Raw genomic sequence first — 14,073 nt, forward strand, 5'->3', positions numbered from 1 at the left:
GAAGTAGTGAGGGTTAGGCCCTCAACATATGAATTTTGAAGGGCCAGAATTCAGCCCATAGCAGAAACAAAGGCTTGGTGGTCCTTTGTAATGAACAAAGAGAGAACAAAAGAATGAATGGATTTGCATCCATCCCTTCAATAGAAATAAAACTACTATCTGGGTGGAAATCATAGCTTGGTTTTTGGGTTGAGGGCAGAAAGAGGTAAAGTTACTAGAGTGAGGTAAATGAAGACAACTCTTGGAGGGTCTCTACAGAGCAGGCCGACACTCTGGCAGTGCTGCCCAGATCTTAGGCTCGTCCTGCAGCTCACCTGTCCTGCCTCTCTAGCCAACCCAGGGGCCCAAGGTAACTGTGAACCAAATTTATCCAGTTGGCTTTAATTTTTTTCTTTTAAATTTATTTCATGTTTTTGAAATTACCAAAAATAACATCTAAAAAGAGAAAACACTGCAATCTTAATAAGAGTAAAATCCACCAGCCAATGAGGTTCTAACTAATGCTCCTACCCTCCTGTCACCCTCTAACCTCATCTTCTATCACTCTCCCTCTTTTACACTACTCTGGCCACACCCACCTCCTTGCTGAGCAGATGCCAGGCATGGGCTCACCACAGGACCTTTGTACCTGCTATTCCTCTGCCAGGAGTGCCCTTCCTCCCCATGTCCTTGCAGCTGTGGCCTTCTGGCCAGCTGTGGAAGAGATTCATCTCTTGGGCATTTTATACTTTTATTTACCTGGCCAGTAGTGAGATTGAGTATCTTTTAATATGTCTGTAAGCAATTTATTTTTCCTCCTCTGAGAATTGCCTACTTATATCTTTTGCTGATTTTTCTCCTGGGCCAATTGTCCTAGCTTTCATTTTTCAAAATATTATTGACTAAATTCTAAACCTATAAAAAGCTTTAGGAATGAAGCTGTTCATCAAAGAATTGTTTACAATGGGAAAAAGTTGGAAACAAATAGCCGTTGATGGGGGAATTGTTAAATAAATAGCGGAAGGATTATTATGTAACCCTTAAAAAATATTTAGTAAAACTATAAAGTAACATGAAATATGAAGATATGAAACAACATGAAAAATCTAATGTTAAATTATAATTATAACTGAAAAATGTTTTTTAGGGAAGTTTTTATGTAAAATGATTACAATTTATAAATAACAAACACTGGAAAGCAATCAGCCATCAAGTTAATAGTGGCTTGAATGTGTGATTATGGGTGATTCTGATTTTTTTTCTACTTTTCTGTACTTTTATAATAAGCAGATTTACTTAAAAATAAAAAGTGATCACAGAAAAAAAATTACTGCACAAACATAATGTTTAATGGAAATAAAAATACAAGAAGGGAAATATTCACCCATAATCCTGTTATCTCTATGAAATCAATCTCCTTGTCTATGGGAATATTATTTGTAGATGGTTATGATCAGATGATTAGCTTTACAATGAAACATGAATATTTGAAATCCAACACTGGGGAGGGGGTGGAGGAGACCGACAAAGTAAAGTTGAGTAGCAATAAATTATGTGGTACTCATAAATAATGTAGACTTGCTCTGCAGGTCAAGGTGATTAGGATGTCTTCAAGTGGATCAGCCTCACCGGGCTCTGGCTGCTGTGGGTCCTGACCTCTCGTTTGATAACAGGCCAGCTATACCTGTTAACCCCCTAGGCCTTTCAGCCCCCTGCTTCCTTAAAGAAAGAAGCCATTTGTAAAGTCAGAATATCACCTGCTAATATAGATCCCCTGAGAAGGAAGGATCCCTTCTCCCCATCTCTGAAGACCAGGAAGTGGTCAAGGGCAATACCAAACGATGGTTAGGACTTTGGACCACATGGTTTCTGGATTATGGATGCAGATAGGCCTGGGTTCAACTCTGGCTGTAGACTTTAGGCATGTTTTTAAACTTCTCTGTCTCAAATTTCCGGCTATAAATTCATAGGTGCTGTAAGGATCCAATGAGAAAGCACACATGTGCTTCCTGGCGCAGAAGAAATCTTCAACTAGCGGTTATAACTATTATCCTCTATGTCTAGTCTCTATCTTTCCTGCTACAGTGAAAGTTATTTGCTCAATGAAAGAGAGCAACTCCCCTGAGGGGGAGGTCTGGCTGCCAGGGGTGCTGTGGTCGAGGGGCCAGCACAGGCTGCCACTGCCTTCCTGAAAACACATGACTTCCTGTTTTCTAAATTCTTAGCCTGCAATGTCATCACCCATTGTGTCTGAGTCTGAGGGTGGGGCTGGGCAGCAGCAGGACCCTGGGCTCAAGATTGGAGATGCAAAAGGAGGTCAGGGAGGCTTGGAAGCCGTCTGCTCCTACCTGAATCATAGGCTATTAGTATTGATAGCATTAGCTCCTATGTACTGAGTTTACCATGTACCAAGCCCATCCTGTTTATCTCACACACCCTGGGAGGCAGCTGTGATTACCCCACGTTCTCATAGCTAGTTAGGTAGCGGGGCCAGGACTTGGACACCAATTGTCTACCTTCAAAGGATGTCTTCTTGCTGAGATGCTAAAGTGCTTCTTATTAAGGGGAAGACAAGCTGGACAAGGGGGAGATTTTAAAGACCCTATGGAAGTGGAAGTACCTGTGTTCTTTGTGCTTCTGGAGGCAGAACTAAGAACAAAGTTGTTTTTTAGAAGCTCTAAAAACTAGAGGTCTCCACTGGCAATTGATGGGTGGTGAATTCTCCATCACTCAAGACTTTCAAGCAAAGGCTGGAGGTATCGGAGAAGAAATTCTTACAAAAGGCGGGAAACTCTCTGGATGAGAGGAACCTCAGAGGCACCAGGATAAAGTGGAGAGACTTTGCATCGTATGAAATTTGGGAACTTTCTAGCTGAGTGACTTTTCTGAGCCTCAATTTGCTCATCTGAATAGAATGAGCAATAATTCTGCCCATATCATACAGAGCTGTTCTGAGGACTAAACCCGATAACACAAGGGCAAAGAATTCTCTACACTGTGCATTGAGTGCAAATGCAAGTTACCTTGTTATCATTTTGTGAAGCCAGGAGATCTCAGGATGTCCACACACTGCTGGGCTCCCACTATGTACCAGGCACTTGATATATATTCGTTGTCTGGTTTTATCCCCATATACTCTGAAAGGTGGGTCGCGCAATCTTAAGCTGGGGAAGCTGACCAGGTTCCATCTCCAACCTTGGCATGAAGGAGCGGGAAGCTCTGGGCCACCCCTGCTGCTGCTTGTCCTCCAGAGCCTCTATGGTGGTAAAAAAGTTCACCTGAGACTCCTGGGCTCAGCCTGTGCCCCCAAGCAGGGCACTTCCCCACACACTGTTATCTCGTTTCATCTGCATAAGTACCCTGTGAAGTCAGTCTTGTGAAACCCTTTTGGCAGGTGGAGGCATGAGTGCTTAAGAAAGCTGTCCCAAACCACAAAGCCAGTAAGCAGCAAATTCAGAATCTAAATCTTAGTCTTTCTGGCTCTAAGGCCTCTTTTCTTTCCTCTTCATAAGTGGCCTCATATGGGCTACTGAGGAGGGGAAATAAGCAAGTGAAACCAAAATGCATCATCTGTGCTTTCCAGGGCTTGTTGGGGAGGGAGACACGATGTGAAAAGTTCACAAGCTTCTGTGACTAAGTGTCAAAAGCAGCAAACAGTAAGGGATGTGAATTCAGAGCTAGGTGAAAACTCTGTGTCCTGCACCCAAAGGTGAGGTGCACCTAAGGCAGAGAGGTTGGACAAGTAAGTAGCTGGGATCAGGAAACCAGTAATCCCATCCAGCTCTGCTGCTAACCTGCAGAGGTCCTTAGGGGAGTTACTTGATTCCTCTGGTCTCAGTTTATCAACCTGTGAACTGGACCCAAAAATAGCCTCCTGTCTATCTTCTGGGCTCTCATGAGAATCAAACTTGATCAGGCACAAGAAGTCATTTTAAAAGTACAAACTGGGGTTCAAATGGGAGGTATCCTTCCTAGCTGGATGAGAGGGAGTTCAGCGGATGCCCTGCTTCTAGACAGGATTTGTTTGAGGGTGAGGGGTCACCAGTGCTGTCTGCAGCTTCAGGCTGTGGCAGGATCAGTGTGATTTCATCCTGTCCACAGAAGCTCACAGTCCACATGGGCGACAAATGTAGCAATTCAAATACATCTCACCCAGAGAGACCAGACTCTGTTAGGGCAGCTGCCTCCTCCAGGCTGCCTTCTTCGGCCCCAGAATCTTCTGGTTAATGGTCAGTGCCATGAAACTTTCTGAACTCAGGGCTTTTTTGAAGATGTCAAAAGGGTGTATAGAGATGGCTGGGCTCACTCTCACTAGTAAGACTCAACATGTTTAGACACAATGAACCTATATATGGCTTGATATGCTGTGATCTGTCTCTAGCCCGTAGAGCCTCCTCTGGGCATCTCACAGAGCCTGCCCCAGGCATCCTGTGTTAACCAAAAAACACAGGAGATGCAAATAAGAAAAGAGTTTATTTGGGGTCTTAAGTTATGCAATTTGGGAGATGTAGATTTGGGCAACCCCGAATGTTCCAAGGAAGAGAAAGAGCCAAGGCTTATAAAGACAAAAAGCCACCAGGCTGGTAAGAGTTGCCTGGTAAGAATTGTAATTGGCGTGCATTGAAAAATATTTGTCCTTAAGGAATCACAAGTTGTTTTAGAGTTGGGGTGGGGTCCCGTAAGTAGATAGACGGTCATGTGTTATTTTAGGGTAGGGGGTCCAATAAGTATCTGGAGTTTCTGGCAGGTGTTCAGGATCACATCATCAGGTCAAAAGGTCAGATCCATCCAGGCTAAGACGTGCCTAAGTGATACTACCTTAATGGCCTCCTGGCTCCATTTTTGAGAGCTCTCTTAAAAATACTGATGCAATTTTGATTTTCTTTTCACACCTGCTACTTGGCAAGAAGGTTCCAGTTTATTACGCTTAAAGTAAAAATCACGGTGCTTCAGATGGGAAGTGGCAACCAGGGCTGGGCGGTGCCCTGGGATGGGAAGCTGGTGGCAGATGCTCTCAATTTGCTGCCCAGGCACCACACATGTTCACACCAACCTGGACTGCAGGAGGGACTGCGTGTCCAGGGGCCTGGGCTGACCACCAAGGCTCTTTTCAGGCACTGGCATGACGGCACTTAGCCACTCTCTGCCAGGTCCTGCACCCATGATAATTTTCTCAAGCCTCACCATTAGCTAATGAGACAGGTAATATTATTGTCCCCATTTTATAGATGAGGACGAGGCTTAGAGAAGTTCAATGATACATAGCTCAGAAGCACACAAAAACTATAGTGCGTATGAAAGACTACAGCTTTAATTTCATCCTTTGTTTGGCAGTGGAATTTATACTTGCTGTAGGGTACGGCTGTATTGCTATGGAACCCACCTAACACCCCATCCAGGGCTTTTTTTTTTTTTTTTGCTTTTTAGGGCTGCACCCACAGCATAAGGAGGTTCCCAGGCTAGGGGTCTAAATGGAACTACAGCTGCCGGCCTATGCCAGAGCCATAGCAACTCGGGATCCGAGCCACGTCTGCGACCTCACAGCTCACAGCAATGCCAGATCCATAACCCACTGAGCGAGGCCAGGGGTCAAACCGGCAACCTCATGGTTCCTAGTTGGTTTCATTTCTGCTGTGCCACGACGGGAACTCCCAGGGCTCTTTCTATTTCAATATCCCCTGACATCAAGTAGATGTCCGATAAATACTTAATTCATCACATAATTGAATTTGATCCTGGGTCCTTCCAAGGAACTTAGAGAACTGTCACAGCCTTCCTCAGTGCTCTTGCTCCCAGCGGCGGCACAGCTAGACTAGGTAGAGGCACATTTCCTACCCTGGGGAGTGTGTGACAATTAATAGCCTCTTCTCAACCAAACCACACACAGCACACTTGTCACTGGTCATAAAATCATGCTGCTCTTTAAAAAGAAAGAAAGAAAGAAGTGCCCCTGTTACTTATCTCTGGGGAGGGTGGCCAGTCCCCTCCCCCACTGCGCTGGCTCTGCACAACACCAAGAAATATTTCTTCTTATTTGTTCTAAATTTACTGTCCAGTAATTTTTCTGTTCTCATTTTATGTGACAGGTAACTGAGCGATTTTCTCCCAACCCTTTTTCTGAAGCTCAACCACCCCCATAAATCGCCACTGACACCTCCTTTCCAGCCCTAAAAGAAAAAAAAATCACCCCAGCTTTGGTGGCCTTTGTTGGGGGCTGGCTTGTCTCCTAGAGGCCTTTAGACCCCCGCCTTGGGTCAGTGGGGGCTTCTGGCTTTGCCTCAGGGCCAGAGCTGGACATCTTCCCTGAAAATTCCATGTGTCTAATGAGTGTCTACTCTGTATCCTGCACTCTTTTGTTGGGGGTTGTGGAAAAGGCAAGAAGGAAGAAGATGCAGCTATTGTTCTCTGGCCTAGATGGAGGGGAATTTCATAACTCAAATACTATGTCTTCGAGAGCTCTACTGGGGGCAGGCTCTTGCACCTCCATCAGCACACTGGAGTCTCACTGGGGCACATGACACGGGACCCAAGTCCCATTCCAGCAATTAAGTAAGAGCAGGTGGTGCCAGCAATGGCAGTCAGGGAAGAAGAACCAGCTCCAGCAAAGGCAGGTGGCTGGAGCAGGATTGGGGAGCAGTATGGGGGCGGCTGCTGGCAACTGAACCTGGGCTTCTAAATCAGGGCTGGACTTTACTCTGAAAGATTGGCTCCTGGATGGTTTCTGAGCAGGGGCTGTGGGAAGTTTACAAAGAGATCAGCTGTGTTGGGGGCAGTAAGGCAGAAGGAATCTTAGGGTCAAAGGTCTGAGGGCAGAGGGAGTCAGGGGGTGGGGGTGGGGATTCTGGGGCAGCCCTGAGTCACCTGTTCCCAGGGCTTGTGGGAGAAGCCAAAACGTTGTTCCTGCGGTGGGGCTGCAGCGGGGTGGGCAGGGCTGGGCCCAGAGGGAGGGCGAAGGGAGGGGAGATGCACTGCCCCAGTCGTCCAGGGCTGCCTCACATTGAGGTTCTCTGTGCCTCCGTGTCTGCATGGTGCTCTTGGGAGGACCTGACAAGTTATTACATCAAAGCCATGTCTGGCACGGAGTAAACCCTAAAGAAATGTTGCAGTTTTCACCTGGTGAACAGAAAAGGCAGATGAAATAGGGTAAAAAAACTCGCCCCAAGTCAAAAAGCTAGTAAGGATGAGGCAGCCTTCTTAGCCCCAGCAAAGTCCTGGTCGCAGGCGGCCAACAGGGGGCGGCCGGGGCCTGGAGAAACTGTGGCGGCCGAGATCTCTGCTTCTGTGATACCAGACAGGGCTGGAGAGAGGCGCCTACTAAACCCCGTTTTACAACTTGAGATGCTGCGCACATACCTGGTAGGAATAACAGCCTAGACTAAAATCCGTGACTCTTCACTCACAGAGCGGGGAGCTTTCAGGCAAAAATGCTAACTTTTATTTAACCAGAATATTTCCTGTACCTCCTGCCGAAATACCATTGTATGGCAGCACAAGTGCCAACTAATATGCATACAACAGTTTGACAGGTTATTATGGCAGTAGGGATTAGGGGTCCCTTGGCAATTTGGGGTGCAATGTAAACAGAGGGCCCCTCTGAGCTGCTTCTGGTAGAATGCATCAGATGGTAGTATTGCAGGGAGGGACTATGTGAAGGGGGTAGTGCATGCAAAGACACAGAAGCAAAATCTGGAAGAGCAAGGTGTGTCCTGGGAATAACAAGTGTAGCAGGGGACGGGAGCACAAGGGATGAGGCTGAGGCTGTGGAACTAGGACTGGTGAGCAGGGAGATTGCCAGGTTCAGGCAGGGAAGGGGACCAACAAAAGGTATCTCTGTCTGCTGATCATGAGACCCCTCAGTGCCCAGGGAAGGGAAGCCCAGCACCAGACCCCACTGCTCTGTGCCTGGCACCAAGGAAGCAGGGAGTCAGGAAGGGAGAGTTAACCCAAATTCTCACAGTCCCAATTAACTTAGAGATTGAAATGATCTCATTTAGCCATCAGTCCTGTTCTCTCTCCATGGGCAGGCCTCAGGGGTAAATATATCCTAATTCAGGTGGCGGTGCCATTCATCCAGATGTGGGTATCTTATAGAGGCTTTCAGAGTGTAAAGTTCAGGGAGTTCCTTTCGTGACTCACCCAGCTAGGATCCATGAGAATGTGGGTTCGATCCTTGGCCTTGCTCAGTGGGTTAAGGATCTGGCATTGCTATGAGCTGTGGTGTAGGTCACAGACATGGCTCAGATCCTGCGTTGCTGTGGCTGTGGTATAGGCTGGTGGCTACAGCTCTGATTCAACCCCTAGCCTGGGAACCTCCATGTGCCGAGGGTGCGGCCCTAAAATAGCAAAAAAAAAAAAAAAAGAAAACCACAGAGGGCAAGGTTCAGACTGGGCTCACACCCAGCTGGGTTCCCATGCCCTGAAGCCGCAGTTCTGTTGTACATGGGACGGTTTCATCACGCCACTGAGTTTCTGCCTCCCTCCTGTGTTCTAGGGTTTGTGACCCCACCAAGGCACCATGTCCATTGTTGGGGCAGGCTAGGTTTTCCCAGGGGCTGGTCCAAGGGGGTAGAAGAGAGGCTGTGGTCACTTGGGGTGTGGACAATGGATCCGGCTCGCTGTTATGATTTCCTTGACCAGTCATGGCACAGCCCTCGGGTTGCGGGGTCATGTCTCATCACCTGGGCCTTGCTGACCAACCTCATCTCTTGACACAGCTGCGCAGAGCTTCGGCCTGCTTGATCCCAAACTCTGCTACCTGTTGGATGGGATCCTCTTCATCTATGGTGTCATCATCACTGCCCTGTTCCTGAGAGAGAAGGTGGGTACCACTGGGTTCTAGGGGGAGGGCATAGGCTCCCCAACTTGATGGATATTCAGAGGGGCCTTGGTCTTGGAAAGTCTCAAGCTCGGGTGGTACCTGAGGCTTGGTGTGCACTTTGGGTTGTCTTAGAAGGTGTGGGGAGTGGTGTCTGGCTGAGCAGGACAGAGTAGGAGGGTGAGCCTGGTACTGGCCCCTTAGTGAGGAGGCACATAGTTGTGTGAACATCAGAGAATCAGGGGTTCTGCTGGCAAAAAAGGGGGTTCTGCTTCAGGCAGAGAAGAGCAGGAAGGTGGGAGACTTGCAGTCTCTTTCCAGATCCTTCTGTCCAGCTGCTGACCCAGGCCCCACCAGCCTTTTCTCTTCAAACTTCAGTTTCCTCATCATTGCGTGGAAGGGTTGGCCCAGAGCTCAGGGTTTTCACCTGGTGCCTTGTAGACCCATTATTTCTTGGAGGGGCAGGGGCTGGGGCTGGAGACGGGGTTGGGGAGGTGGGGCGAAGGGGGCCCATGGCGTGGCCAGAGGGCGGAAGGACTTCTGGAAAGGAAACTACATTTGTTATGACTTCCATGACTTCATCCATTTCTCCTTTGGATTTTGGACTTTGGCAAAAGCTTTTATTATTAAAAAAAAAAAAAAAAAAAAGCAAAAGCCTGATTTTCTTTTTCTGCTTCTTAGGGCCGCACCAGTGGCATATAGAGATTTCCAGGCTAGGGGTCGAATAGAAGCTACAGCTGCCGGCCACAGCCACAGCAACGCCAGATCCAAGCTGAGCCCGTGACTCACACCACAGCTCACAGCAACACCGGATCCTTAACCCACTGAGCGAGGCCAGGGATCATCGAACCCACAATCTCATTGTTCCTAGTCGGATTTGTTTCCCCTGCGCCACAACGGGGAACTCCCTGACCTTCTTGAATTTGAGCAACGCTGCCCTAGCCGACCTCTCGGGAGTTCCCAATGCTCTGAATCTGTAAGACCCTGCAATTTCAGCTGAGGCGCATGAACTGAGGAGAGCGGGAGGCCATATGCCTGGGCCAGGTCCTCAAGATACCAAGCCAGCACGACGCATCCGCACCCCGTTGCAAGGGGCAGGATGGGCGATGGGACCTTGCGCAGCCACGGTCCTTCTCCGGGTGTCCTCAGAGCCCCTGGGAGGAAGGGGCTTAGAGAACATACCGGAACCGAGGCGGGTGCGGGGAGCGCAGTCCGCTTACCAGGCGCTTCTGCGCACGCGCTTGGGCGCGCGCAGGGGAAAGGAAACTGCGGCCGGTGCCCGCGCCCCCGCTGTGGCCGCACTTGAACCCTGGTAGGTAAAAGGACGGTAGAGCTGAGAAAACGGGCGGCCAGGCTGCTGGCTCCTCAAGGGCCGGGCTGGGGCAGGCAGGGCGCGCTCCGCTGGCCGTCGAGGAGCGGAGGGAGGCTGCCCGCACGGAGTAACGCGCTTTCCTTTCCTTCTCCCTCCAGTTCAGCAGGAGCGCGGACGTCTCCGCCTACCAGTCGGGCCAGAACCAGGTCTATAACGTAAGTCCGCCTCTCCTTTAAAGCCCCTCTGAGAGAAAGTGCAGTCCTCTGCTGGGTCGGCGTGGGGGTGGGATGGGGGCGGCGGGGTGGGGGGCAGGAAACCTGGACCAGGGGCTCAGCTGTAGGTAGAGTCCACAGCTCTCAGCCCTGCGAGTTGTTTTAACCTCCCAGGGGCTCAGTTTTCTAACCCTGTAAACAGGCATAGCCCTCGTGCCTGCCTCGTGGGGATGCTCTGGGGATGCTCTGAGGATGCCGCGCGCTAGAGATTTGAAGCTGGAAGGCGCCTACTTAGTGTAGTGTAGTGCCTGCTCCTAGTGAGCCCCTACCTGGCAGCGGTTCCTTAGAGGGGGCGGGGGTGGAGAAGGAAGTATAGGATCCTCACTCCGGTGGGGAAGCGAGTTCCCTCCCTCTGTGCAAGACCTTGATGGAATCGACGATCATCTGACCCCCCCCTCCCACCCCCCGCCATGGTAACAGCAGGTTCTTTGAGATGGTCTGCAAGATGATGGTAGCCAATGGACTTGCCAACTCCCTGCTCCCTCCTTTGTGAACCCACCCAGAAAGAATTCCCAGTCCAGCTGCCCGCACCCTCCCGGTCCCTGACACTTTTTTGTTTTAGGAACTCAATATCGGACGAAGAGAGGAGTATGCGGTCTTGGATAGAAGAGGGGGCCTGGATCCTGAGATGGGGGGAAAACCGGTAGGACCTTGTTGTCTGTGCATGTGTGTGTGTGTGTGTACGTGCGCGAGTGTGCACTCTGCTGGGCAGAGGCGAGGTCTCCTCGGGGCCAGCACACTCTGCCACTTCGCCAGACCCTGACATGTGACAGATCCCCTTTACCACTGCCCCTTTTCTCCTCCTTGCCCTCGGCTCCCTTTTGTCACAAGGGACCTCACACACATGAATGTGCAACCCAGACTCGAAGCCCTCCCCCGCCCCCCGACCCCAGGACCCCCAGGGACTCTGTCCTTTTGGCGGTAGACTCCACACCCTGTGGGGAGGGGAGCAGACCCCAGAAGAGTCTTCTTAAGAGCAGGGCTCAGCCTGGGTGTGAGAGAGCGTGTGCATTAGGGAGTATGAAGCGTGGTAGTCCTGTGAGCTCCCACGGGTGCCAGGGCTGCAGGTGCACAGGGAGGGCAACAGCTGGATGGCCAAGCTCACAGAGAGTGTGGGGAAGGGGAATGGGGAGGGTGCTGCAACCCTCCTGGCCAGGTGGATTCCTGTTTCTCTACCTCTGATGTCTCCCCTTTTTCTCTCCCAGCAGAGGAAGAAGAATCCCCATGAAGTCGTGTACAATGTGAGTACAGGAGGCGGTGCATTTTCCCTTAGAAGATTGGAGGGTAGGGCTAGGGGAGGGCTCTGGATGAAGGCTTTGCTCCCTACTCCATGGTCTTTGCCTGTCTTGACCTTCATTTCCCTGGGTCAAATAATGCCTCACTTGCTTGCTGCCTGCAGTGGCTTCTTGTAGGAAACCCCTTGGCTTGCCCTCCCTCGGCCACCCCTGGAGCTTGTTGCTGGAGTTTCCCCATCAGCCTGGTGGAGACCTCGGGGAACAGTGAGGTCAGGCTGGGCAACTGCCTCAGAGGGCCTCCTGTTCCTAGGAGCTCCAGTAGTCTTCTGAGTGTCTTGTTGAAAGGTCAGCCTCCCCATCCTGGGTGTTGACCTGGGTCTGCCACAAAGGGGGCCATTGAAGAGGGTAACCTAGTGTAAAGAGAGCACTTCCCCTTTCCTCTAGCAATTCCTCCGTGGTGGTGGCTGTGTAAGGAGACAACTTGCTCCAGTAAATGGTTTTGGGGGGCTCCGGGTGAGCCCTTGCATTGTCCAGCATGCGTGTCCTTCAGCTAGGACCCCGCATCTTTTTGAACCTAACTTGAGCTTCTCAGCTTCAGTACAAAGGGCTGGTGGCTCAGAGAAGGTTCCAAAGTGCTGAGGAGGAGTGTGGCATCGGAGCCGGGTTTTGGCAGAGACGTTTGTGTGAATAAGGCCTGGAGCCTTGACTCTGGAAGCCCCTCACCACCTTGGGAGTCCAGAGGCTTCCTCTTATAGGGGAGCCCACTGCTTTGTACATCAGTTGATAAAACCAGTGTCTCACGCCCTCTTCTTCTCCAGGAGCTGCGAAAAGACAAGATGGCAGAGGCCTACAGTGAGATTGGGATGAAGGGCGAGGTGGGTGTTGCTCTTCCTTACTTCCCAAGGATTGGGTGGCATGAGATGCTCTAGAGAAGTTCCTGTGGTCTTTCAGATACCCTGCCATAGGCCTCTAGTCCCATCCCTCCTGTTATCTGAAGAAGCCTTGTGGTGGCCGCTAGAGGCAAAGGTTAATCCAGCTCTCACCCAGTTGATAGTATATAAGGTATTCAGAAAGGGCTAATGTCCTTTTGGGATTAAAAACCAAGTTAGATTCTAAGATGTCCCGTGCTTTGCAAAAATAGATCAAATCTGTCACCATTAATAATAATCATTATCAAGGGCTTCATGGGTGCCAGCATATGTTCATTGCTTAGGATGCTTGCGCCCTTTATTCATAAATGATTAAGAATTTCCAAACAGTGAGAGCAGAATGTTGAACCTTCTAAGTTTGAACCCTGTGTGACTACGTAGGCGGTATGCTCATGACGTTGGCCTGGCCAGTGCTTTTACCAGGTAGATGGTCTTATTTAATTCTCATAATAATCTGATGAGAAATATATGTCCTACCAGTAACTTACCCAAGGTCACGTAGCTGGTGATTAGGGAAGCCAGGATTTGAAGGAACTCTACAGCCCAAGCGTGCACTCACTACTCAGTTGCCATTCCCAGTGAACACTGATATTGAGCCAAGAATTTAAAAAAAATTTGTTTTATTGAAGTATAGTTAATTTCCTGTAGTTAATTCCTACTGTACAGCTAAGCGATTCAGTTATCCATATATGTACATTCTTTTTCATATTCTTTTCTATTATGGTTTATCACAGGATACTGAATATAGTTCCCTGTGCTATACAGGAGGGCCTTCATTGTTTATCCATTCTATATATGATAGTCTGCATCTGCTGATCCCAAACTCCCAATCCATCCCTCCCTAACCCCTCCTCCCCCTTGGCAACTGTAAGTCTATTCCCTATGTCTGTGAATCTATTTCCATTTCATAGATAAGTTCATTTGTGTCATATTTTAGATTCCACATGTAAGTGAGATCATTGGTATTTGTCTTTTCTCTTTTTGACTTATTTTCCTTAGTATGATAATCCATCCATGTTGCTGCCGATGGGATTATTTTATTCTTTTTATGGTTGAGTAGTATTCCATTGTATATGTGTACCACATCATCTTTATCCATTCCTCTGCCAGTGGACATTTAGGTTGTTTCCATGTCTTGGCTGTTGAAAATAGTGCTGTTATGAACACTGGGGTGCATATATCTTTTCAAATTATAGTTTTCTCCAGATAGATGCCCAGGAGCGGGATTACAGGATCATATGCCAACTCAATTTTTAGTTTTTTAAGGAACCTCTCTACTCTCTCTTTTTTTTTATGGAGGTTCCCAGGCTAGGGGTCGAATCGGAGCTGTAGCCACCAGCCTACGCCATAGCAACGCGGGATCCGAGCTATGTCTGCGACCTACACCACAGCTCACAGCAACGCTAGATCCTTAACCCACTGAGTGGGGCCAGGGATGGAACCCCAATCCTCATGGATGCTAGTTGGGTTCGTTAACCACTGAGCCGTGATGGGAAATCCTCTATACTCTTTTCTATAGTTAGCCAAGAAC

The 14,073-nt window shown here is 49.2% G+C and overlaps 2 protein-coding genes across 8 annotated transcripts in view; one reads left to right on the forward strand and one right to left on the reverse strand.

The window, feature by feature from the left end:
- The window catches only part of RCSD1 (RCSD domain containing 1), a 501,912-nt gene that overhangs the window by 243,212 nt on the left and 244,627 nt on the right, over positions 1-14,073 (reverse strand). The gene's annotated exons all lie outside the window — the stretch shown is intronic.
- CD247 (CD247 molecule) overlaps positions 1-14,073 on the forward strand; it is an 89,810-nt gene that overhangs the window by 73,014 nt on the left and 2,723 nt on the right. The window contains exons 2-6 of one of the 4 annotated variants that reach the window (XM_005663131.4): positions 8,694-8,797; positions 10,265-10,321; positions 10,941-11,021; positions 11,587-11,619; positions 12,432-12,488. In XM_005663131.4, coding sequence (XP_005663188.1) covers positions 8,694-8,797; positions 10,265-10,321; positions 10,941-11,021; positions 11,587-11,619; positions 12,432-12,488 — 332 coding nt within the window. Of the gene's footprint in view, positions 1-8,693; positions 8,798-9,723; positions 10,107-10,264; positions 10,322-10,940; positions 11,022-11,583; positions 11,620-12,431; positions 12,489-14,073 lie in introns of those variants that run through there. The other 3 variants (NM_214155.2, XR_303057.4, XR_303056.4) reach the window with 3 other exon arrangements.

The sequence above is a fragment of the Sus scrofa genome, chromosome 4 (genome assembly GCF_054392235.1).
Source record: "Sus scrofa isolate SSC_HxYL_T2T_F1_AM1 chromosome 4, Sscrofa_HxYL_maternal_Yorkshire_Landrace_v2.0, whole genome shotgun sequence".
Classification (NCBI taxonomy): Eukaryota; Metazoa; Chordata; class Mammalia; order Artiodactyla; family Suidae; genus Sus; species Sus scrofa.